The 26,652-nt window shown below is 41.9% G+C and overlaps 1 protein-coding gene and 2 long non-coding RNA genes across 6 annotated transcripts in view; 1 reads left to right on the plus strand and 2 right to left on the minus strand.

Annotated features, from left to right (window-relative positions):
• LOC111090618 overlaps window positions 1-10,460 on the minus strand; it is a 76,546-nt gene extending 66,086 nt beyond the window's left edge. For both annotated transcript variants that reach the window (XR_005372444.1, XR_005372445.1), the window contains exon 1: window positions 10,306-10,460. This is a non-coding gene — a long non-coding RNA (uncharacterized LOC111090618). The remainder of the gene's footprint in view (window positions 1-10,305) is intronic.
• Window positions 1-26,652, plus strand: part of LOC111090617 — a 54,081-nt gene that overhangs the window by 13,174 nt on the left and 14,255 nt on the right. For both annotated transcript variants that reach the window (XR_005372442.1, XR_005372443.1), the window contains exon 2: window positions 1,748-1,914. This is a non-coding gene — a long non-coding RNA (uncharacterized LOC111090617). The remainder of the gene's footprint in view (window positions 1-1,747; window positions 1,915-26,652) is intronic.
• RPIA (ribose 5-phosphate isomerase A) overlaps window positions 14,689-26,652 on the minus strand; it is a 30,517-nt gene continuing 18,553 nt past the window's right edge. For both annotated transcript variants that reach the window (XM_038561497.1, XM_038561496.1), the window contains 5 exons: window positions 24,713-24,777; window positions 23,472-23,540; window positions 22,630-22,771; window positions 20,956-21,055; window positions 14,689-15,645 (listed from right to left, as the gene is read on the minus strand). In XM_038561497.1, coding sequence (XP_038417425.1) covers window positions 15,548-15,645; window positions 20,956-21,055; window positions 22,630-22,771; window positions 23,472-23,540; window positions 24,713-24,777 — 474 coding nt within the window. In that variant the 3' untranslated portion in view covers window positions 14,689-15,547. The remainder of the gene's footprint in view (window positions 15,646-20,955; window positions 21,056-22,629; window positions 22,772-23,471; window positions 23,541-24,712; window positions 24,778-26,652) is intronic.

A 26,652-nucleotide genomic window follows, 5' to 3' on the forward strand; every position in this document is an offset into this window, starting at 1 on the left:
CTAACCTCAAATATCATGTTTTAAAATAGTCAAGTGGCTTGGGGCACCTGAGTGGCTCAGTTGGTTGGTCCTCTGCCTTGAGCTCAGGTTATGACTGCCGGGTCCTGGGATCAAGCCCTGGTTGGGCTTCCTGTTCAGCAGGGAGTCTGCTTGTCTCTCTCTTTCTCCCTTTACCCCTCCCCCTCCTCATGTGCTGCTTCTCTTTCTCTAAAATAAATAAATAATATAAACAAAGTAAAAACAGTCAAGTGACCTAAAATGAAAATAAAACCTAGTAAAATGACACTGGATTTGAAAGCAGACTTATACTTGGTTCTGGTTCTGCTCCTATGTGATGCTGACTGAGTCATTTCTCCCATTTAAAATAAGTCTCTGCCATCTAAAATGAAATGGAGGATTAAAAACACCTGCTTATGCTCTACATCGTGTTGAGTAGTGGTCACACAAACAACGTTCAAGGAAACTCTTGAGAAGCTTATTGCAGCAACCTTCTGAACCACAGCTCCCATGGCTACAAGCAGAATTCCATTTCATGAAAAGCACATGGTGCGCCTTTTTGCCCTCATCAGCAATCTGGAATGAAACTGGTTTTTCTACATGTGATGGGTTCACAGGCCTGCTCTCCTTACTGACTCCATGTTGAAAAATTAAACTGGTGCCAACAATTTCCCTCAACTCTCATTCTAGACAGCACCTGCAATCACAATCAGAAACAGAAAGTCAAAGTTTCCACTCTTACTATGCAGGGTTTGTGACAAAAACTAAACAGAATCGGGGCATCAAAGAGGAACTAATGCCAGACGTGAGGCATTGTGGGTTGTTTCTGTAATCTCAGTGAGATAATACTGTACAATTTAGTATGTGAAGCTTAGTCATTCCCAGTAAACATCCATGTATGTATGTATGCATGCATGTATGTCCTACCTCACCTTGAAACACTCATTTTTGCTGCCTGGAGGGGAGGGATGCAGAGGTGTGGAAATAGACTATAAAACAATCCTCCCATGGTTGAAACATAACAAGTTGGGAAACCCGCAATTAACATGGTAAATAGGTATAACCTTTTAAAAAGGAATTTAGCAACATATATCAAAAGCCATAGAATTCCACTCCCTTTAACTCAATAATTTTAAGTCTAAAAATCAAACATTAGAAAAATCCTACATGTCCAACAATAGGAGAAACGGTCAAGGAAATAATGGAAGGCCCACTCAATGGACTAACTTATACTCATTTGAGAGGAGGCTCCTGAAGTCTGTGTGGCAACATGGAAAACTCAAGGAGGCATTTGTCAGATGAGGTGTGGAACTCCACACACCTTACAATTAGCTCTATGTAAAACAATATGTGCTTATGAACAAAGATTGGGGGGAAACACTGACAAAAATGCTAAGACTACTGTATTAAAGTGCAAGATTTGAATGTTCTTCCTTTGAAAAATTGTTTATGATTTATTTGTTTGAGAGAGAGAGAGAGAGCATGAGCTGGGGAAAACAACAGAGGAGAGGGAGAAGCAGATTCCCATTGAGCAGGGAACCCAATGTTCCTGAGGACCCTGAGATCATGACCTGAGCTGAAGGTAGATGCTTTACCGACTGAGCCACCCAGCTGCCTCTAACTTTGAAATTTTTGTTAGAATATCATTCTTCCAATCAGTAATATTCAGGAAGAGGAAAAGGCATGGAACAACTTGCCAACAGTTTGCTGCATGGTTGAAGTCAGAATTAAACCACTGTCTTATTTTCAGATTCAGATTCAGTCCAACCCTTCCAAGTACCTGCTCCATGCCCAGCCCTGATCAGATCACTCCACAGCCCTGGAACCCCTTCCTCAGCATTCCAAGCAAAGCACTGTCATTTAACCAGGCGAACACAAAAACTAACTGCCTCCCAACAGTGTGAACTGATCTCAAAGGTAAAATTTTACCAGTTATAGCAAATATTTCTTGGAATCTTAAATTGTCTTTTTTTTGCCAAGTGACATTAACCATCAAAACAATTTGTTGTGCTGTTCTGGACTGAGGATCGGCTGTCTAAAATAAATTTACAAGGGCATGTTTGGGGACAGAGACATGCTTTTTAGTTAATCAAGTCACTTCTTTCCAATTGCTCACATCCATTTGTCTGCAGTTGATTCTTGAAAGTATTTAAAAGGGCAAGACTTTGAAAACACTAAAGTGGATCAAAATACTTTACTGATTTGATCACTGAAAGTTTTTCCATTTTATTTTTGCAACAGTAATACATGTACTTGGTAAAAATCTTCACATAATACAAGGAATAATCATGGGAAGTAATTCTCTCTCTACCACTCCATATCTCCTAGATTAAGAAATTCTCAATGAAGTAGTTTAGTTCTAAAGCAGGTTTTTTAATAAAAGTAAACTGAAACCCAGTGCTAGTATGTTAGAAAAGATAAAGTAAGCTAGATGTGGAGGTACTCATTGTATAAACTCTCCTGGTAGAGAAAAAGAATTTTTGAGCTATTTCTAAAACCAAAATTTGGGGAATTCATTTAAAATTATCCTTACTATAAAAATTAATTAATTAATTAAACAAATAAGTAAAATCTTTATATACAATTCAGACTGTAAAGGTGTTCATTATAATTATAGAAAAAATATACAGAAAAATAAGTTCTAGAATTCAGTCTTTTATTTGGATGAATATTTTGGGTCATTTACTCTCTGCCATTATTTATACTGATATACACTCAGAATTAAACATGATTCAGTGAGGTTCCTACAGAAAACACAAAAAATATATTTTGCCCCATGAAATGGATTTATAATTAGTATTTGCCACATGGGTACAATGAAACACAAAATCTATAAGGTTACTTAGAGAAAGGATTCCTCTTTTCTCCCCAAAACTTTTAAACATAAATATAAAACTCTCTATGCTCACATCTTATAAAATAGTGATCTACGTTACAAACAAGAAGGAACTATAATGACTTTTATTGTATGTGAATTTTATATCAATAAAAAATAAGAATGCATTAAATAAAACCCAAGAAAACTGTACTTCATAGAAAGGAGCTGATCTGAGGCATTAGCCCAGAGAATAAAACTGCCATCTTTGCAAAGTACTTTGAGAATTTCTAAGATCAACACTTAGAAACATTATCGACCTGGGTTGATGCTCATTCAGAGACTCTGCCTGAAGCAACTTACTATGATGAAAACATACTCATTTTTCACAACTGAAATGGCATCCATTACCCTCTCTCTCCTTGGTATCTGTATTTTTCTTACTCACTCCCTTTATTTACATTTCACCAAAGCAATCTTTTCCTTTAAGAGGTTTTATCTCATTTCCCAAAGCAGAAAAGTGTAAAGCATTCTGTATTTATCTGATGGGGGGTGGGGGGTGTCACATAAATAAAAGCATATACTCTCAGAGAGGAAGGGAGGGAGGGAAAGGACAAACTATCTAGAAGCACATGAAATTATTCACCTCCCCAGACCTCTCTGGGATTTTCCAACAATACGCCACACACACACACAGCAAACTGTGATGGGTCACAACGTGGGGGGGGGGGGGGGGACTCCACGACCCAGCTCTTACCCTAGAGTTTCTGTATGAGCCTCAGATTGAAAGCACTCACTGTGGGTGCCCTAGTGGCAGAGCAGGGCGGCTCCTCATGGGGCTACCAGGTGCCTTCAATATCAGAGCCCCATGACATTTTTGCAATGTCTACTACTCAAAGTCTGATTCATTCTTCCCTGGGAAAGCTTCCCCATTCCCTCGAATTATGTCCTGTGACTAATGAGGGTGCGTATGTAGATTCCAGCAAAAACTATCAGCCTGAACAAATCCTGGAAGAAGTTGAGGCAGGGAGGAGTCCCAGCCCAGCCCAGCCTGCATCTTCAGCAGTGGGAAAGCTTTGTGTACCCAGGAGAGCAGAGAAAGATTAGAGAGCAGAAGTAGCAAACAGTGATGATATACATCTTATCTATAAAGAAATACCCTGAATAAGGGACCTCATGACTCCTGGCACTTTGCTGGTTAAGTGGCTCAAACTGATCTCTCAGAGTCAGCCACTTTGGATAAAATGGCTTACAGAAACAGCAAAACTGTAAATGTGGAGTCCTGCACTCATCAATTTGAGTTACTTGTTTAGGAAAAAGCCCAGATGGTTCCACAGAGCATTTATTTTTATATGACACTTAGGGCCGAGAGCCCTACCCAGTGACAACTGGTTCCTCTGTGCAAGCATAATCAGCACAGTAAGGCTCAAGGTTCAATGGACACACATGCCAAACATTCCAAAGGGACGAGGAAGGACCCACGAGTTCTGATGGTGGTTGGCTTTCTTGCGAGCCCTCCCAAAATCCTATAATGGGAAAAAGGGGTAGCTCTGAAATAAACTGGCAGAGGCAAACCTCTGGGGGCCCTGGCTGGCCAACAGGGCAATGCCCCCCTAGGGTTCTGCTCTACAATGGCTATGGAAATCCCAGTGTCAGTCTCAGCCAGGGAGGCCTTGGTGTGCTGGGTTGGAGCGCCCCCTGCTGGCCCCTGCCAAAGGAGAACACGCAGCCCTTGGAAGGCCCCTGACACGAGTCCAGAGCTTAATGAAAGAGACCCAGTGTCTACAATTCTTTTTGCATCACATTCAAACTTACAAACTTATTATCATCATAAAAATGTTATTTGGTATCTCCCCAGCACACACTTGCCATTTTTCTATTTTAATAATATGATATTGTTTGGGTTTCTTAGAATATACAGAAAAACATATGAAAATAAATCTTATATAATCCCATCAGCAAAAAATAACTACTTTTAACAACATTTAATATGCACAAATCATACCTAGTTGATATCACGCTCTGTGGTAGAGTCATTGCCCATCTACCCTCTGATCCATTTCCTGCCCTTGGCTCCATTGCCAACTGGCTTCTGGCTAGATTGGGCTAATGGGAGGTTCTGGTAAAAGACCGAAAAGTGAGAAGAAAGGATAAGCCAAGATATTTGTCCCTCTCTCTGCTTTGAGGAGTTTTCCACCAGTGGTTGCATCTCCTCTATGGTTCTAGATTCTACCAACTGCCCGACTTCTGGCAACACCACCTTCTCCAGCCCTGGGAGTGAAGTGGCTTCCTGCTGTTGCTCAGTTCTGGGTTGTTTCAACATAATGGTTGGCTTCTCTGCCTTTCCATCACTTGTGAAGCATTTCCTATAATAAATTCCCTTTGTTCGAAACACCTAGAGTGGTTTACTTTCTCAATTAGATCCTATTATATGCCACATCAATAATTTTGTGTTAACTTGTCACTTGGTATCATTCTATTAAGTTCTCCTGTATCTTTAGTCCTTTACAATTTTTTTAATGGCTACATAATATCTTATTACATTGCACTGCAATGGACTTGCATCATTTGAATTTCCAATGTCTGCTAAAATATAAGACTGGCATGAAAATCTTTAGGCATACATTTATATCCACATTTTTAAGTGTTTACTTCGACTAGATTCTTAGAAAGGATTTAAAAGGAATGATTCATTTAAAGATTCTTGATAGGGCAGCCCGGGTGGCTCAGCAGTTTGGCGAGGCCTTCAGCCCAGGGCATAATCCTGGAGACCCGGGATCGAGTCCCACGTTGGGCTCCCTGCATGGAGCCTGCTTCTCCCTCTGTGTCTCTGCCTCTCTCTCTCTCTCTCTCTGTGTGTGTGTGTGTGTGTGCCTCATGAATAAATAAATAAAATATTTTTTAAATAAATAAATAAATAAAGATTCTTGATAAATATTGCCCAAAAAATTCCCAGGAAGAAAAGTTAGACCAGAGTTTACAAACCTAGCCAGCAGTCTAAGAGTTTATCTCACTCTGCCCTCCACAACCCTAATGACATTAATTTATTTGATAATTTGCTGGGCAAAAAAAAATTTAAAAAAAAGGCATCTTGTTACTTTGCTGGGCAAAAAAAACAAAAAAACAAAAAAACAAAAAGGCATCTTGTTACTGTTTAACTTAGATGTGTTTTGTTTTTATTGTTAATGAGGTAGAACATTTTTTCAGGTGTTTATAAGTAGTGGGCATTTCTTCTTTTGTAAATTATCTATTTTTCTACATAGTTCTTAGTGACTCTCTTATTGACTGGGGCATCAGTCTGTGTTCTGAGATGCAAGCAATAGGAGTTGGCTCTGACAAATGAAGCAGAAATGAGTTTTATTGAAAACATGCCATAAAGTTCCAAAATGGATGGGAAGATTGGAAAATTAGGTTGAAATAGAACCAAGGGAACCTGATAAGCTGGAAATATGACCAAGAACCATTTTAGGAGACTAAAATGGTCTTAATAAATACCAGTGTTGATGCTGCTATCCTGAGGGTTGTTCTTGGCACTGCTGCCATGCAGCACCAAATTCTAGATGCCACCAGCAGAATGAACATTAAACAGTTCTCATATCTTTGTCAATCCCTGTGACAACCTGCAAACTCTGCATCAATTCTTTCCCTCTTCAAGAAGTGGAATCTATCTCTCTACCTCTTTGAATCCAGGCTGGCATTTTGACCTGCTTTAGGCAACAAACGTGAGACTGATATGGTACAATTTCTGAGGAAGCCTTGCAGTTTCCATAAGAATGCCCCTTCCAAGAATCCAGTCACCACGCTGCGAGGAAGCCCAAGAGGCCCATGGACAGTGAAAGACCTGGGCATTCCCCAGACATTTCAGCCTCCACTGAACTGCCCTGGCTGAAGCCACATGCAACAGAGATGGGTCATCCCCACCAAGCTCTACTCAACTTGCAGGACTGTGTGCAAATGAATGATGGTGGTTTGTTATGCAGCTATAGTAACTGAAATACTGTCTTTACAGGCAAACCCTGGGCAGGAACAGCCAATTGGCAAAGCCTAGGTCCATACCCTGGCTGCCAGAGAGTAGGGAGAATGGACCTTTCCACTTCAGTGGAAGGGCAGGGAAGATATGCCCACAGCAAGCTCACACAGGAAGAATAACACCAAATAGAAATAGGGGGTTCAGAGACACCTGAGTGGCTCAGTGGTTGAGCATCTGCCTTTGGCTGGCTCAGGTTGTGATCCCAGGGTCCTGGGATCAAATCCCACATCAGGCTCCCTGCAGGGAGCCTGCTTCTCCCTCTGCCTATGTCTCTGCCTCTGTCTGTGTCTCTCATGAATAAATAAATAAAATCTTTATTTAAAAAAAGAAATAGGAGATTCAAATGATAGGGAAATTTTTTAAAAATCTGTTAAACTTAATATCTTTTTGTATCTGCTTTTTATATACTGATTTTTCTCTACAGATGCTGATAATCATGTCTCCTTCCCAAGAACTACATCCCTTACTTCCATTTTAAATCTTATTGTATATGTAGGATTATTAAACAATTGATCACTTTAATGGAAACACTTTCTAGTCAACTGGGTTTAGGAAGTTTCAAAGCTCCTGCCCTAAGGGTAAGTAGTGATACTGCCCAATGCCTGGGACAAAATAGCCACAGGAGAGAATATTTCCTGGCACTAGAAGCATCTCTCCTAACCCAGACTTGCTGTGCCCTAAACAGCGGAAAGAAAACATTCCATCAGCCTTTAAAAAAGTCTTCCAGTACTCTGAAAAGCCCTTCAGACCACTTCCATAGACTCATAACTGTTATCTCTGGCCTGGACTCTTCCTCATCCATCCCACCTATCTCCCTGAAGCCAGCAAGTCCTCTGATCAGGCCACTCCACTGCCTAAAACGCCCACTGTAGGATTAAGGCCCACATCCTTAGCTACGGTGAACATGGCCCTTCAGTATATGTCTACTGCCTTCCATTTCTCAACACTTCCCTTGAGGCAGCATTATTGGCGAGCCATACACAGCTCCCCCAAGTTATCTGGATCCACCAGGTCCTCACTAACCCTTGTCTGCACACATTCTGTTTCCACTTCATAGAATGCTTCCTTCCATCTCACTCTTCTCCCCACCACTGCTCCTGGCCTGCTGGGCTTTCACTCTTCCTTCAAAACTCTGCAACTAGAACAGCTACTGAGAAAGTCACTAAAATATATACAGTAAAACAAACAAACAAAAACCAGAGGAATTCAAAAGGTATGCTAAAAAAAATACCTACTTAGATCAAAAGAAGATAGTAAAGGAGGATCAAAACAACAACAAAAAGACAGAAGACAATGAAAACATATATCCGTTCAGAGAGTTGTACATGATTCTTCCCAGCGACATTCACCCTAAAAAGTAGAAATAACCCAAATGTCCATCAATTAGAGAATGGATAAATAAAATGTGGTCTAGCTACAGTGGAATATTCAGCAATAAAAAAAAAGAATGAAATATTGATCCATGATACAACATGAACAAACCTTGAAAACATTATGCTAAATAAAAGCAGCAAGATACAAGATTGTATAAGATTCCATTTTATATGAAATGTCCAGAAGAGTGGGAATCAATAGAGACAGAAGTGAATTCATAGTTGCCTAGGGTTGAGGGGTGGGAGCAGGAGGTATTGGGGGGAAATAGGGAGTGCCTGCTCATGAACACAGGGTTTCTCTTTGGGTTGGTGAAAATGTTGTAGAATTGATTGTGGTGATGGTTACACAACTCTGTGAATATACTAAAAACCACTGACTTGCACACTTTAAATGGGTACTTATAAATTGGACTTCTAACTCACTAAGGCTAAAAAAATTTTTAACTTGAAAAACTCTGTTTCAAGATTCAGGTAAATGACCACCTACTGTACCAGTCTTCCCCAGATAGAGCACACACACACACACACACACACACACATATCTTAAGTAAACTTATATGGCATTTCATTGAGGCATATAAAATTATTGCAACAATTTTTTCTTTCAGTGAATTCCAGGACAAGAGTTAGTGAACCATCTTAAGAAAAATGTTATGGAATACAGCATCCAGATAAAAATAGAAAGCAGTGAACCTCCATGTACCTATGACTTAGCTCATGGTTTTCCCCATCTACTGTGCCCCCACCAAATCATGTTCATCAAGGAAGGAACCTAGCACAAATGACATATCAGACAAAGGGCTAGTATCCAAGATCTATAAAGAACTTATTAAACTCAACAGCAAAGAAACAAACAATCCAGTCATGAAATGGGCAAAAGACATGAACAGAAATTTCACCAAAGAAGACATAGACATGGCCAACACGCACATGAGAAAATGCCCGCATCACTTGCCACCAGGGAAATACAAATCAAAACCCCAATGAGATCCCACCTCACACCAGTGAGAATGGAGAAAATTAACAAGACAGGAAACAACAAATGTTGAAGAGGATGCGGAGAAGGGGGAACCCTCTTGCACTGTTGGTGGGAATGTGAACTGGTGCAGCCACTCTGGAAAACTGTGTGGAGGTTCCTCAAAGAGTTAAAAATAGAGCTGCCTAGGACCCAGCAATTGCACTGCTGGGGATTTACCCCAAAGATACAGATGCAGTGAAACGCCAGGACCCCTGCACCCCAATGTTCACAGCAGCAATGTCCACAATAGCCAAACTGTGTAAGGAGCCTCGGTGTCCATCGAAAGATGAATGGATAAAAGAAGCTGTGATCTATGTATACAATGGAATATTCCTCAGCCATTAGAAACGACAAATACCCACCATTTACTTCGACGTGGATGGAACTGGAGGGTATGATGCTGAGTGAAGTAAGTCAATCGGAGAAGGACAAACATTATATGGTCTCATGCATTTGGGGAATATAAAAAATAGTGAAAGGGAATAAAGGGGAAAGGAGAGAAAATGAGTGGGAAATATCAGTGAGGATGACAGGACATGAGAGACTCCTAACTGGGAAATGAACAAGGGGTGGTGGAAAGGGAGCTGGGGGCGGGGGGTTGGGTGACTGGGTGACAGGCACTGAGGGGGGCACTTGACAGGATGAGCACTGGGTGTTATGCTACATGTTAGTAAATTGAACTCCAATAAAAAATATACAAAAAAAAAAAAAAAAAAAGGAAGGAAGGAACCTAGCAAATATAAGTCCATAGCAGTTTAACAGCAATTTGGCATCTACTAAGTGTTTTTACAGGTCTCCACCTGTTCGAAGCATGAATTACCTCTTTTAACTCTTGAAACAACCCTAAGAGGTAATATTATTATACCCATTTGACTCTGAGGAAACCAAGACTGAGAGATAAAATAACTTCTCCAAAAGCTAGTCAGTGGAAGATTGGAATTCTCAACCAAGGTTGGTTAGTATCTTAACCACACCTACCTCTCAGAAAAAGTAGTATAGCACAACTAAAATAATCATTTAACTTAGAAGCGGAAAGAATGGTGTTCTCTTTCCTGGAGTTAAGTTCACTTACAAGGTCAAGAAGCATAGATGAAGTATAGATGGTCTGAGTTCAAACTGGGGCTATTGAGTGGACCTCCTGGGGAGCCCTCCCTTTGACTCAATGCTGTGGGCCCTAAGGAACATCCAAGGCCACTGGAGATGCTCAGGCTTGCTCCAAGAAATCAAAGGATCCTTCAAAATTCCAGAACAAGGACACCACCAGAGTTGCCTTGAGTTCTAGAAGCAGAACTCAATAGTTCACCAATAGTCAAGTCATTCACTAGTGTGGCTACTGAACACATGAAAAGTGACGAGTCCAAGACGACATGTGCTCAAGTAAAACACATACTATATTTTGAAGATTTAGTACAAAATGTCAACATTGATTACATGTTAAAATAGTAATATTTTAGATATGTTGGATTAAATAAAAGATTTTACTGGAATTAATCTCACCTGTGTCTTTGTACCTTTTTAATGTGGCTACGTGAACACTTAAAATTCCATGTGTGGCTCACATTTCTGTGGGCAGTGCTGTTCTGATCATACCTATGCTGCACTGGATGCCAGTGCCCTGCAGGCTCTCACCTTGTGAACACCTGCCACAGAGTCACAAAAAAACAGGGAGCAGCACCACAAGCACAGAGGAACATGGGCCAAGGGCAGTGAAAATCAGATCAGAGCTCTAGAACCTTCAGAAGTCATCCGTGACTGGAGACTGGTCCAGCCGGCACTAAGAACAGCTTCTGACATAAAATGAGGATGAGCACAACTCTCCTATTTGAAACTCAGACTGGGACACACCTGAACCTTGGATCTCCCTCAAATGTGGTTTTGTCACCCAGGGAGACATTCACGGGTCTCCCTGCCACTGGGCCAAAGCCGACGGACATGCAGCCAGGGCTCTAGTTCCCAGACATGGAGCTGCGTCCTCTCCCACCTTGCTGCTGAGATGCTCCTCAGTGATCCGACACAGGAATGGGTTTCAAAGCTGACTTTATTTCATTTGTCAGTCTGCATTAGGTGTTGTCCACAGAACATGAGAGTCGCCCTTCCAGGGAAGACCCTTCCCTCCCTCTCTGGATTGCACCCCCATCCACTACCCATGTTAACACACACTTCCACCTTCTCAAAGCACCATTACAGATGTTTACTTGCAGAGTCAACCTGGGCACATTTGAATGCTAGGCTATATTGGAGTGTTTTGCTGTCCTGCGATACAAACTGGTTACTAAAAAAGCAAAGGCACTGAACCTATTCAAAAACATCATCTGATTAGCGGGTTAGTGGAGAGTGAAGGCTGACACCATCCTAAATCGGGCTGTCTCAGCGGCTAAGTAGGTGTGACAGGAAGCGAGCAAACACAGGCTCGCTAAAAGAGTTATGAGAAGTGGTTGTCATGGCATCAATGAAGTCTTTGAAGGCTGGAGCTGCGTGATGGATATCTGTGGCCTGACTCCTCTGTCCCAGTGTCCAATGCCCAGCAAGTGCTCAATATTGTTGATCAAAAAAGAGAAGAGTTGATTATATAGAATGTGCAGGCCTGGGGCGCCTGGGTGGCTGTCGGCTAAGTGTCTGCCTTCGGCTCAGGTCATGATCCTGGGGCCCTGGAATTGAGCCCTTGTTGGGCTTCTTGCTCAGTGGGGAGCCTGCTTTTCCCTCTCCCTCTACTCCTCTTCACCGTGCTCTCTCTCTAATAAACAAATAAAATCTTTAAAGAAAAAAAAAAAAGAACATGTGGGCCTCCTGGGTCTGGGGTGAGCAGATCCTGAGAAAGAGAAACGCAGCCCTGTACTAGCTACAGTCAGGTCTTGGTGTTGCTATGAGCTGGCCTGGCACCCACAGCCAGGCTGAGGTGTTCTCCTGTGGAACACTAACAATTTCACACAATTCCATCAGACATGGCCACTCTGTGATGTGGTGGGTGAAGACAAAAACTAGAGGACTCCATAATTACATCTCAACATAGACAAAATCTTAAGTGTCCAAATCATAAAAAGGACATCACCATATTCTGGCTGAGTGACTGCTGCTTCTTTTTCAATCCCAGATTTAGCTTCACTCCATTCTTCTTGCCTTCTTGGTAAAAATTTAAAACACCTGATCACAGAATTCTCCTGCTTCCAATCCAATCCAATCCAGAGCAGAGCCCTGCTTCCCTGAGCCCTCCTCCAAAGCACCAGACACAAGCCCAAATCCTCTAAGCCCTAACATGCTCTGATTGAGACACCCCACAGCTCCACATGGCATGTGACTTCTCTCCTTCAATGAGTCAATAAAATCAACTCTGTTCAACTACACATTCCTGAAGAATCTTAGCTAAAGGGAACTCAGTCCTTAACCATCAACATCCTTTCCCAAGAGAGCCATGCCTCAGGGAGAAAAGGAAACAAGCATAGGGGAGAAGCCATCAGTGGTGGCTGAGAAGGATGACTTCTCCAAAGTGCACTTTCCCATGGCTCACCCTAGGCTGGTACAATGCTCTACTCTGTTCTGCCATTAAAGCTCATTCAAAACTAGAAATTAATCTTATAGGATTACCTATCAGCCTACAGACATGTGTGCACACACACAGAGACCATTTCATTAACTTCAGTAACTGTTTAACAAGTTACTCATGGCTCAAGTTGCAAATAATGGACATAAGAATTAAGGAGTGCAAACAACCGGAGTCCTACAACCCTCTTCAATTTGGAGTAAGGCCTGCAGCCAGTTAAGTCTGGCCTGCTTCCAAGTACAGGTTCAGCACAACCTGAACAAGTTACTTAAACTGAACTCCGGTTTCTTACTCTGCAACTGAAGAGAACCACCACCAGGAAGTTGCTGTAAGACCTAAGGGCAAAGGCCCAGAATGATGGCAGGTATGGAACTGTCGCCAGTGCCAGTCACCTGAGAACCCCTTTCCCACCTCTTTCTGACTATGCTGACGATTCCTTCACATCACTGCTCCATCACAGCATTCCTCTGCCTTCCTGTCTCATCCACCATCCAGAGCATAAAAGGGGTGTTCTGGTCTCTGTCCTCTCTCTCCCACTAGTGCCCACTAGAAATTAGCATGTGATGGCAACTGAGGAAAAGATTGATAAATGAATCAAAATTTTTTGAGCTCTAGCAGAAACCAAAATGGAACAGATCTTACTCAAATGCAAGTGATTTTCCCCTTTGATCCCTCCCAGAAGCGTGGCTGTTTAACTGGGTTATAACCTTTCCCAAAAGCCAGACCTGCAGCCTGCCCTATGCCCCTCTGATTCATCATGTGCCTGCAAATTTTTTCCATCCAGTTTATCACTGCAAGATGGCATTTAACAACCATTTTATTGAAGAATCTTCGATCAAAATACACATCTAGAACATACTTCTATATGTGTGCTTCAAGCATAGCTGGGGTTTTTTGTTTTTTTCAAGAGAAGGAAAACCTCACACCAATGCTCACAGGGACTGCATTTTGGTCACAGGTGCAAACACCCCTGAAACCCACTGAAAATGCCCATGTGATGTGGAGCATGCAGGTGTTTTTCAGAAACCCAGTTTAACTTTGTTCTTTATCCCTGAACTTAACCCATGCTACAAGAGCTTTAAAGGATTTCAAACATTAGTTCTATCAAGTTTTCTTGGCTAAGATCTTGTGCCCATTTTGTGCAAAACTTATCTAGACTAGAAGAGGCTTGAAAACTAGAGCTCTCCTAACAATAGGCTTCCTAACAAAGTATGAGGCAATCATTTTTAAAAAGCACTTGAGAGTGAAGACAAAGACAAAGAACTTGGTAAGAAAAAGAGAGCCTCTAAACCCAATTCTGTTAACTTTCATTCAGCCACCTGGATTAGTAGGGACTGAGACGCCAGCACGCTGGGTAGTTACAATCCAAGGCTCCCAATGGAGGGCACCCTGAGGGAAAGGACTGTCCTGAGTATAGTGCAGGCCGGCACAGGGGCAATGACGGCCCTCAGCACAAACACCTACCAGGCTGGGCTCCTCAGTCCCATCCAGAATTACCACCCAACTGATGGCGGCCTTCCCTCTCCCCATCTCTGAGGCTTTCTGGACAGTGCACTGCCCACTAGGGCACACGATCTGAAGATCAGTGAGAGATTAAGGAGGGAATAAAAGGAACCTGTTTCATGCTCGCCAGCTTCTGGGACTGAGGGTCTGACTAATATGACACTTGGGAATAATTGGTGACTTCTGTTCAGCTGAGTTATCTTCCATTAACAAAGAAAATAATGTCTTGTTTGACAAAGGCCTATGGAATAAAACTGATGTCAAGCTCGCTCAGAAATAAAGGAAATATTTACTTAGTCTTTGGTTCAAGATTTCTCAAGTAAACTCTGCCTCTTCTCAAAGATCCAATGTAAACTGGTGAAAAGTTGATCCCTATTTTACTGCAAAACTTCTGCAAACAGTAAAGACAAAGAGTCAAAACGGCACCATACTGTTTTATTTCAACTTTCAAACAATGTATGGAGATGACTTCTGATGGTGAACCATGCAAGTAACAATAAAGGAACAGAAAAAATATTAACAACAAAAAGACAATGATTTAAAAGTATTTCACATTTCACAGCAGTGCTTTGGCAGTACTGGCAAGTATTTCTGGCCAATTGCTTACCACGATAGGGGTCTGAAAGAACCCCCGAATCTTAGCAAAAGAACCACAGTTTCTCCCTGACAGTTTACACTCTGAGTCACTCACTATACACCACACTGCTCCACTTGCCAGACTCTTGTAAACCTCATCTTAAAACAGGGACCCAAGGATTGTGCGTGATCACAACAAAAACTAAGGACAAAACAATGTGGTAGAAAAGTAAACTCTAATGTTTCCAGTAAGGCATCCGGGAATCACTGCTGGCTGGGCCCTTCATTTTACCAGTTTTCTTAAAGAAAAGTTTTGATTTACATTTCTCAGCACACCCAATATTCAGAAGCTTAACCAGCAGACTCAAGTTAAAAGTTTAAAAGACAGTCCTCTTCCTGTTTGTGGTTTGTTTTTTTTTTTTTTTTGGTAAATGTTTCATATATAAAACATGAAATCAAGTTCTACTTTAATTAAAAAAACTGAGTATTTTTAATAGTAAAAATATATATGTTTATATTTCTCTTTTTAAAAAGACATTAAATAACAATACTTCAGAAGACTGGAGTTAACCCCCCCACCCCGCCCCGCCAGCCGTCTGTCTGGCACAGATGCATTAAGGCAAAGGCTCCTGGAGAGGCATGTCTACCTCAGCTGCACGCTGGGGGTTCAAGGTGAACACGCTCCACTCTTGCAGGGTCAGTAGAAAGGCTTCTCCCTCATGTTCACAGAGCCATCCTGCATCCCGAAGTAGACTCTCTCAGCCATGTTAATGAAAAGGCCTGTGTCCACCACGCCTGCAGGATGAAAGATGAAAAAAAGCATTAGGTTTCAGTTTCTCAAGGCAAGAAGAGAGTCAAGGACCATACAGTCAGTAAGAGCAATACTCTGACAGCTCTGAAGTCTTTCCTCTCTCGGAACAATGAAAAGGATTCTGATTATTTTTAATTCTTCTTACAATCCCTTTCTCCCCTGCCATCTTGGCTTTCTATGCTATCCAAACATGCCAACTTTTTTCCTGCCTCAGAGCCTTTGCTCATGCTATTCTGTTTGCTGGACTATTCATCTTTGAGCACTTCAAGGGGATGGTTCTTCTCGGTCCTTCGGCTATCAGATGATAAGTCCTCTCTTCAGAGAGGTCCTCTATGACTACTCTAAGTAACCCCTGCTCCCATTTATTTTCCTTTTTTCTTTAAATTGAAGTTGACATATATGGCTAGAGTATGTTTCAGTTCTGAAACATACTCTAGCCATATATGTCATATGGTAAATGTAGCCATATTGTTTTATTGACATTATTTTATTGTCATTATTTTATTGACATTATTGACATAAATGTAGCCATATATGTCATATGGTAAATGTAGCCATATTGTTCACAGTGGTAAATGTAGTTTCCAGCTGTCACCATATAAAATTATTACAATATTATTGACTCTATTTCCCATACTGTGCTTTATATCTCTGGGACTTATTTATTTTATAACTCTAAGTTTAGACTTCTTAATCCCCTCTACCTATTTTGTCTATCCCTCTGCTCTTCCTCTATGAAAACCGGTTTGTTTCTGCTTTTTTTGTTGTTTTTTTCAAACTTGTCTTATTTTATAGATCCCACATGTAACTGAAATTATATGGTATTTTTCTATGACTTACTTCACTTAGTATAACACCCTCTAGGTCCATCCACATTGTTGGAAATGGTGTGATCTCATTCTTTTTTATGGCTGAATAATATTCCATTGCACATACATACCAAATTTTTATCCATTCATCTGTCAACAGACACTTCTGTTGCTCCCCTATCTTAGCTATTGTAAATAATGCTGCAACAAACACAGATGCATGTATCTTTCCAAATTATTGTTTTCATTTCCTTTGGGTAAATATCCAGCAGAACTGTTAGACCATCTAATACTTATATTTTTAATCTTTTGAGGAACCTCCATATGGTTTTCCATAGTAGTTACACCAACCTACATTCCCATCAACAGAGAATGAGGGTTCCCTTTTCTCCACATCCTCACCAACATTTGATTTTTGGGTTGTTAGTTTTGTTTTTTTAAACATTTGTTATTTCTTAGTTTTGATTCTAGCCATTCTGACAGTTGTAAGGTGATATCTCTCTGTGGTTTTAATTTGGATTTCCCTGGTGATTAGCAATGCTGAACATCTCTTGATGTGATTGTTAGCCATCTGTATGTCTTCTCTGGAAAAATGTCTATTGAAGTCCTCTGCCCAGTTTTATTTGGATTATTAGTTTTTTGTATTGAGTTGTAAGAGTTCTTTATATATTTTGGATTTTAACTCCTTATTGAATATATCAGTTGCAAATATGTTCTCCCATTTAGTAGGCTCCCTTCTCATTTTGTTGATGGCTTCCTTTGCTGTGCAAAAAGCTTTTCAGTTTGATGTAGTCCCAGTAGTTTATTCTTGCTTTTCTTTTCCTTGCCTGGATAGAAAGATCCAGAAAAAAATGTTGCTAAAGCCAATGTCCAAGAGATTACTGCCTATGTTTTTAGGAGTTTCATGGCTTTAGTGTCATATTTAACCCACGTTGAGTTTATTTTTGAGAGCTGTAAGAAAGTGGTCCAGTTTCATTCTTTTGCATGTAGCTGTCCAGTTGTTCCAATGTCATTTGTTGACGACTGTCTTTTCCCCACTGTATATTCTTGCTTTATTTGTCATAGGTTAATCGACCATAGATGCATGGGCTTATTTCTAGACTTTCTATTCTGTTCCATTAATTAATGTGTCTATTTTTGTGGCAGTACTATCCTGTTTCAATTACTACAGCTTTGTTGTATATTTTGAAATCTGGGATTGTGATACCTCCAGCCTTGCTCTTCTTTCTCAAGATTGCTTTGGCTATTTGCACACCCAGTTATCTTCAATCACACTATCAGCCTTAGAGGTTTTCCCACAAAGTGCTAGAAGATATTTGCAATGCATATATCTAACGAAGGACTCGCATCAAAATATATAAATAATTCTCCAAATCAATAAGACAGACCACCTCATAGAAAAATGGGCCAAAGACTTAAAGAGGTACTTTACAAAAGAGGCCATGTAAAATGTCCAATAAAATGGTGTTCGAACTATCAGGAAAACAAGTTTGATGGACAAGTGTATAGGAAAAATTGCTAGTAAAGGGGTAAATTGGTGCAATCCATGCAGGGCAAGTTTAGCACCATCTAACAGGGGAAAAAATGGAAGGAAAGAAGGAAGAGACTTTTCACCATTTACTCTTGTAATCTTAAAGAACATCAACTAAAAAAGATTTTAAAACTGAAACTTGGGGGATCCCTGGGTGGCGCAGCAGTTTGGCGCCTGCCTTTGGCCCAGGGCGCGATCCTGGAGACCCGGGATCGAATCCCACGTCGGGCTCCCGGTGCATGGAGCCTGCTTCTCCCTCTGCCTGTGTCTCTGCCTCTCTCTCTCTCTCTCTCTCTCTATCATAAATAAATAAAAAATTTAAAAAAATAAAAATAAAAAAAATAAAACTGAAACTTAGCAAGGTTCCCAATACATAAAAAAAATACCTATCACTGAGAAAGAGTCATGAAGCAGAGAAAGGAGCTGCTGAGAAACATAGGGCTCTGGCACACCACTGCACCAACTGAAGTCTCCCAAAGGAAGCACAGGGGACACACAAGACCCATCATTTTCAAAAATTCTGTTAATGCAAGGTGACAGCTTCCCCCAATCCAAAAGAAAGTCAAACCAGATTCAGAAAAGGCTTCAGAGAAAGAGCAGAGATGAATGGCAGGAGCCAAGTCTGATCTTAGGGCACGCCATCTTCAGGTTACTGACCCACCCAGTAGTGGAAAGGGCAGACAGAGGTGGCTTACTGTGAGCAAGGGGCCAAGAACCCATGAGCTTTGGCCCTTCTACAGAGCCTCTGTGCTCTGGGTGGAACCCAGGGGCATATCCAAGGGAGGAAGTGACTAGGCAGGCACCAGTACAGCTGTCCTGTAAGTGTCTTCAGACACACAAATGTACACAGGGCAAGGGCAGGGTGACAGGGACAGACAGGGAAACTTGCCCTGCTCCCCTTCCCTGGATTTTGGTCCAGCAGTATCAAAACAGACAGAACAGGGAAAGAAGAGAGAGAACAGGAGAAACAACAAATTACACCAATGCTTCTGGTGGCAGGATTTAACTTCTAGCCTCTCTTTTTCATTTTCTTCAGTTGAAGCTCCTACTAAGATTCTGAACTTCTCTAGGCTTGTACTTAATTGAGTAAAAATAAGTAACTTCTCAGTAAGTAGGTTACTTCTACTTACTGAGGCAGAGGGCAAATACGGGAGAAACTTCCTCATGAAGGACAGCTCAATGTCTCAATAAGCCAAGAAAGGTTCTGATCTGAGCAGAAGCAACAGAGCTACCTAGTGGGCATTGCAAGAAATCCACCTCCAGAGAAATCAAGCCCCCACTGGTGAGCTGCTCCTATGCAATCCCCTGGTCTATCTGCATTATCGTTAGGGGCAAATGTTTCCATCTGCTTATGGTAACCTCTACATCTTCTCTTCCTCTTGCCCTCTTGGCTCATTACTTCTACTAAATGAGAGTACTGAGAGAAAAAGCCTAATACAACTCTTCTTTTTTGCTTAATAAATCTGCTCCAAGACTGTCAGTCAAAGGAAAAGAGCAGACTAAATTTACAGTAAGGTTGGAAGAATTAGCTTATTACATGGCATATAGTCACATCATTTTCATTCCTAAATAGCATGGATTACTTAGAATCTAGCATATTTAACAATACTATCCTTTCTTCCTAGGGATGTGTTCATTCAACAAACACTCCTTTATGTGCTAGGCATCATTTTAACTCATTTAATCCAAAAATCCTATGAAGTAGGCACTTGTGTTAGCTTCTTTCACAGAGGAAGAAACTGAGTCACAAAGACATAACTGCACAAAATTCACACTGGCAGAGTGAGGCTGGGTTAGGAACCCCATCAGGCAGTCTGCTCTTTTACTATTAGCCACTACAATCTGCTAAACTGATCTTACCTGCCCCATTAGCTTGTTCTGGCCCAAGAATATTCTATGCCATGGACTATTCCCAGTCAGTCTTTGTCTCTCAAAATCGTAAGACTAATGTCTCTCACATCTGCTCCCTCCATCCAATCTCCTTGCATGGACCTTTGATACCTCCTCTGGCCTGGATGCCTGACTCACCTCTACACTGCCCACCCAGCCTCACCCACGGCCCCAGACCCCTACTATTAGCATTAGAGGCTCTCCCACCCCAAATGTTCATGCCATACCACCCCTCCTCAACTCAAGGAAATAAGGACTCCCTCTTGGCACTGTAGCCCTTGGGCAAGTCATGTAATCTTCCATGATCCATGTTCTCCTTTATAACTATCTCATCCAACTGGACAATCAAATAAGACATTTTTAAACACTTAATGCAATGTCTAGATTACACTATGCCAAAGCATAGATCAAAAGCCACCTCTCTTCCTTAACTTTCTCACACACTCTCCAAAGGAAGCAACCTATATGCACTCTAGACTCTTGGTATTTCTCTAGCAAATTTAGCATTCCATCTTATTTGTAGGTATGGCTTCTACATAGCCATGCACACTCTCCCTAGGTATATGTGAACTCTCCTCGAGTCAGATTCCAAGTTCTATAGATGGAGCATTTCCTGTAACATGTGGCACAGGCACTGGCCTGTGGTACATATCTAATGAGTGTGGGTGAACAGTCATTATTCCCCACTGCTCAAGAAGACAGCCTACTTCTTGAAATGAAAGAGGCTATAGTTAAGCTTCTGTAAGGGAAAGCTCTATGCAGAGAGGGTGAGCTTATTTTAAGGCAAATCCCCTCTGATACTCCATCAGCTCTAGGCCTCTCCCAACTAAAATGGGTTGTAAATGCACAACCAAAAGCTGCTAGGTAAGCAATAACTATTGGGGGCTGGGGAGGAATCAAAGGCATGAAGTCAGAAACTCCAAGCATAGCACAAAGGAAATTCTTCTTTCTAACCAAGTCTTACAAAACCCACACCCACTGTGCCTCCTATGGCCAGAGGCAGGGGACAGTTACAAAGTGCTTGGGTGTCTATTCTCAATGAACACTACTGGGATCACATTTACCTGGGATCATTTTGATAGCTGTGTTTACTTCACTCCACTTGTGCACCCGATCGAACTTCCAGTCCAGGATAAAATTCCCATTATCCGTCACCACGGGACCCTAGAAGGTATGATTTTCCACATTTACAGAAGTTATAAATACAGGTAGGCAGAGAGAGGGGCAAGAAAGTGAAGGGGATGCCCACAGACAAGTATCTTAATTAACCTGCTCCAGCCAGTACCCCACCTCCTGCTTTCTAGAAGGCAGTGCTATGAAGAAGTAATGAGCAGGAACTCTGGCATCAAAATTTGAGTCTTGAAGCCACATAGGTATAGAGGAGGCTCAGAGAAGCTATTAACTTCTGTGAGCCTCAGATTCCTCAACTACAAAAAGAGGATAATGATACATACTTGAGAAAGCAGTTTATGTATAAACCATAGGGGTAAGCACTTACCACAGTGAGGGCTCATAGGACGGGTTCACTAATTGGCTAATAATAGCCAATTGGCTATTACTAGAATGAAAAACTAGAACAACAGAAGCAGACTATCCACATGGACATTCTCACTGCTTCACATTAGGTGCCCAGTAAAAAATAAGGCAGTGCTATTGCACCCATCACTTCACCTCGCAGGCAGTCCCACCAAAACAGGAAGCAGAGACGTGTTCTGGGCTCCAAAAAAGAGCAGAGGGTAGTTTTAGATAATTAACCCAAAATTCCTCCACAGCTTTGGGCACTAGTAGGCATTTGGGACCACAAATGTGGACAGAGCACTACAGTCACAGGCAAGGAAACTAGGCTGCTCCTGCAGGTTGGAGGTGAGGGGATGGGAGATCAGTGAAGAGCCCCAAGAAGGCAGGATGCTGGGTTCCTGTCTGGAGTCACCCCAGCCATGAGAGAGAACCCCCTTCTCCAACAGTCTCCTCCGAACCTCTCAGCTACAGAGGGAACTAGACCCAGAGCTCTGCATAACCACTAGAATTAGGACTGATTTTTAAAACATCAGAAAAACGCTAGGAAAAAAAAATCAACATAAAAATGCATCAGGGTAAAGTCACAGATAATCTGTTTTCTCTTCTGTATCTTCTAAACCTGTTATAAAGTCATGTCTATAAATACAGTTAGCTTTTGGGTTATTACTTTTGCTTGTTTATTTAAGTGTAAGAGGAAAAAAAAGTTCTGTGCAGCCCACTTTAGAAGTAGAAGAGAAACATTTGCACTAAGTTTCCAAAGCGTATTCCTAAGGAAGAGTTCATATCCCCCAGGAAATTCTACTTCTTGTCACAGAATGAAGTAAGAGGAGAAAAGGAAAATTATACCATGGAACCTGGAAAACTTCCTGCCCTGGGGTGCCTCCCAAAGCCATTTTTAGCCACTGGGAAGCACGGTGGTCCAGACCACAAGGTACAAAGATCCAATCACCTGAGGACCATAAGACCCCAAGGGACCAAGAAAAAGAATCAATTCCTCACTTGTACAGAGAATATGCACTGCATTAAGTGTCATATCATCTACACGAGTTTGAATATAGGAACTAATAAAGCTAGTACTCTAAAAATAAACCAATAATCTGAATAAAAATAAATAAAAGCTGACTACCCAGGCTATACTCAGAGGGACCTAACTGAAACAAAAAGGAGGACACCACATCAAGAAGCTAGAATGCCCTTGAGAAACCTCCCTGACCACTTACTGCCTTGTTGATAGCCATCCGAAGTTCAATCACGCCCCCAAACTTCTGGGTCACAGCTCGGCTCACAGGAACATAGGCCATTGGGATGACCTCAATGGGGATTCCCTTGTGCCACTGATCCCCGAGATTCTTTGAATCTTTCCTGGAAAGAAAGTCAGAAAGTACAATAAATATAAATAAGCTCAATGGTATAGACAAACACCAAATTCAGACGTAGTAAGTGGGCAGAGAGCAGGGAAACACACCGGGCTGCTAATGTTTGAGCTGTTTTACTAGTTAAGAAATTAGGTATTTCAAATAAGTATGACTTTTAAAAATGTTAAAACTGGTTATGACTAGCTTGTGGCTATCCAGGTGTTTATTATTTATGTTCTTTCTACAGTAATAATATCTTGTAAGTCAATACAATTTTTTTTTAAATTAACATGCTCAGCATAAGCACCATCTACCAGACTCCTTGAAGGAGAATCTGAGAGCCTGGTCAGAGACTCTGCACAACACATTTATGTGTCCAGAGGAAGCAGAACATGCTGAGTCACTGCCCGTGGGCAGGGCCTGTCCTTCCTACAAGGATCAAATGAGTGATATATGAGGACATGCTCTTGTCACAAGAGTGACAAGCTATTTCCTCCTCCTTCCAATGGACACAAAACATAGCAATATGTACCTTCAGTATGAAAATGGAACAAAATCCTTCAAGACACTCCCTCAGTCTTAGCCATCAGTCTCAGAAAGCCAGACAGCCCCTCCATTTCTCTATCCTCCTCTATAAAATGGGGATGAGGTTGGGGTGTGATCTACCTCCGCCCCCAGTGGACAGCTCAGAACACTCAACATTGTACCTGAAGTCGGCGATCACGATGAAGCGACTGGCATAGCCGGCCACAATTTTCTCTTGGGTCAGACAGCCTCTGGGGATGGGAAGAGGCAAGTGAATACAGGGTCGGACACAAACTCAATTTGAAAACTAAGGTCAGATACAGGAAACCCAAATCTACTTAATGATAAATTGAATTTATAATTTTTAAAGATCCTCAACTCCATCATGCTGGGCAATGGACTAAACTGTGTCCTTCCCAATTCCATATATTGAAGCCATAACTCCCAAGTGCACATTACTTTAAGAAGTAATTATGGTTAAAAGTGTTTGGAGGGGTGGAGGAGTCTGGTCTGATAGGATTAATGTCCTTAACAGAACAGACACCAGAGAGCTCACTTGCTCTCTCTCCACCCTGAGGGCACAATGATAATAAGGCAGCCAACTCAAGCCAGAAGTCTCCAGAATTCTTAAAAATTACTTGTTGCTGAAGCCACCCAGACTACAGCATTTTGTTAAGGCAGCCTGAGCTAAGACATGTTGCTTCTGGTAAATGAGCCTATGTCTGGGAGAAATGGATCCCAGTCAGGCCAGGCATACTCCTATCTAAAATATATCTGTGCTCAAGGAAAAGTCATCTGAGCATGGCATGAATGGAAGGGTCTATAACTTAAGAAGGACAAGCTTTGAACAACCTTTCCTATCTACTATTTGACAGTTGGGGTGATGAAGCAGAGTGTACGGTATGATTCTAAACATGTTGTGTCATTGCAGTCTGCTTAATTACAATAGCGGAGCAGGACTTGGCCTTCTTCAATCCACCATTCCCTACCCCCAAATCAACATTTAAGAAATACTCAATAAATGTTTTCCAAGTGAATAAATACATGTACAACTAACTGCTCACAGAGGTTAAGAGCAGCTTTAAGCAAAGATCACACACTAATTCCCACAGACCTAATAATCTACCCCAACAATATATCTGGTTTAATTCATACAGTTATTAAAATTTGATTCAGCAGAAGAATGCAGATACAGAGAACTCAGTAAGATGAATAATCTCACTGAAGAGACCCAGGTTCCTGGTCAGCAGACTGCTACTCATAACTAGAAATGCCAAACTGGCTCTAACAACCATCAACTTCCTAGAAAAAAGACAAGCTCACATACATCACAGTGGCCATTTGTTTATTCTGTCTTCCACCTTGCTTTGCTAAGGATTAACTGGCAGATACTCCTCAGCAAGAAAGTCCCCACAACACTCACCCACCACCCTTGATGAGATTGAGATCAGCATCTACTTCATCAGCACCATCAATTGCGAGGTCAATCTGTGGGAGGAGAGAAGAAAGATACAGAAACTACTGAGAGCCATTAGAGGGGAGGCTCTGTGCAAAGCTTGAACATGTAATAACTCATCAGATCCTCAGCAGCCCTATTAGTTAGGTAGAGTTATTCCCATTTAATCAGTCAAAAAACAGGCTCTGAGAGGTTAAGCTATTCCACTAAGGTCCACTAAATATGGAGCCTGGAAGCCACACATGGGTCTAGTTCTTACCCACATTACACTCCCTTTTCTCATTGATAGGCATCTCTGTGGATGAGCTAGAATTATTAAGAGTACACAATCCCAATGTGGGTGACATCACCCCCAAGTACAGAAAAGATACACAGTATACCTGTGGTATTAAAATTTCACTGGAGGGGGGCAACAGAAAAAAGGCCGAGAAACACTGATTCAGAAGTCTCCATGCTAAAGTGGCAAAAAGAAAGGCAGTTTCCAGCACAGAGAGAAAACCCAATGAAGAGTTATAAAGCTGACACACATTTGATCTGCAATTGGAAATTATCTGAGGCACCCTGACTATGACCCCGCCAAAGCACCTGTCCGGGCATGCCCACTCCCACTATTAGGAAATTCTACCACCAACCCCAGGAGCAGTCAGGGGCAGGTGGGTTCATTCATCTTTCAAGATCTGAAATCAAGGAAGCTAAGTATTTCGTGACACTCCTGGACTCCAAGTAGACAGTGTGGGAGTCTTAAGTATGGTTATTTAAAGCAGCTGTATGAAGAAACCTCAGGGTACAAGTCAGTTTAAGCTGCCTGGCATGGCACAAGTATAAAGTGCACAAAGCTTCAGCTTCACCTTGTTTCCATGCTTTCAGATTCTGCTCTTTGTCTGAAAAGAGAGGCTATACTGCTTCTCCACACCCTGCGCTAACCCCAGGGCCAGGCTACATCATGGCAACTCTTGGGGCCTGGAAGGCTGCAACCTTCTTTGTGTGAGTTCCAGGCCTACCTTCAGCCCAAACCACTCTTCTCACAGTGCTGAACACTGACTCACACTCTGCCCTGGCTCTGCCCACAGAAATCCCCCAGTGAGCCCTTCCCATGGTTCTTACTAAACTCTCTAAGGCCCACGTGTACCAGGACAACACAGACTAGTAGACCATCGGGTCCCCATCTGCAGTCTGGTTCTCAAGCTGCCATAACCCCTTTCCACTCTTCCAGTCCAGCCTCTCCTCTCCCACCATGCACCAATGCATACCACTCACTCGGTCCTTACCACTCCAGCCAGCCTGGGGGTTATCCACATATGCCCAATGCCCCTGGTTCTCATCTACTCCTCTCTGGAATGCTCTCTCCTGCCATGGCCACCCTGCCTTCACAGTTCTGCTCAAACTTCACCTCTCCCCACAAAACCTAGTAGCACTGCTCTAGAGCCAAAAGCATCTGAATTCATATTCAGGCTCTACCAATTACAGAAAGCGTGGCTTTGACAAATGACTTGCCCTCTCTGTCTTTTTCACACCTGTAAAATGGGGTAATGATGGTATGCACCCTCAAGACTACTGGAGATATTAAGTAGTTGAATACAAACATAGTACTTAGCTAGTATACAGGAAGGGCTCAGTAAAAGCTAGTTGTTAATATGCTGCTCACTCTCATCAAGTTCAGTTTCCTCTGAATTGCCCATGTGTTTAATAACCATCTTTGCCACAACACTTAATTATAATCTGTTTGCAAATTCCATGGCTGCCTCAGATGATTACTTCTTATCTCCACCTAGTGGTAAACTCCGTGGGCTGGCTCACTCATACCTCTGTATAAGGATCCCCGGAAGCTCTGGGTCCAGCCCTGGGTTTGTCCAATCCCCCTTCACTACACTCATACTGAGCCCTCAGGGTTAAACCACGGGGAATGT

The sequence above is a fragment of the Canis lupus genome, chromosome 17 (genome assembly GCF_011100685.1).
Source record: "Canis lupus familiaris isolate Mischka breed German Shepherd chromosome 17, alternate assembly UU_Cfam_GSD_1.0, whole genome shotgun sequence".
Taxonomy (NCBI): Eukaryota; Metazoa; Chordata; class Mammalia; order Carnivora; family Canidae; genus Canis; species Canis lupus.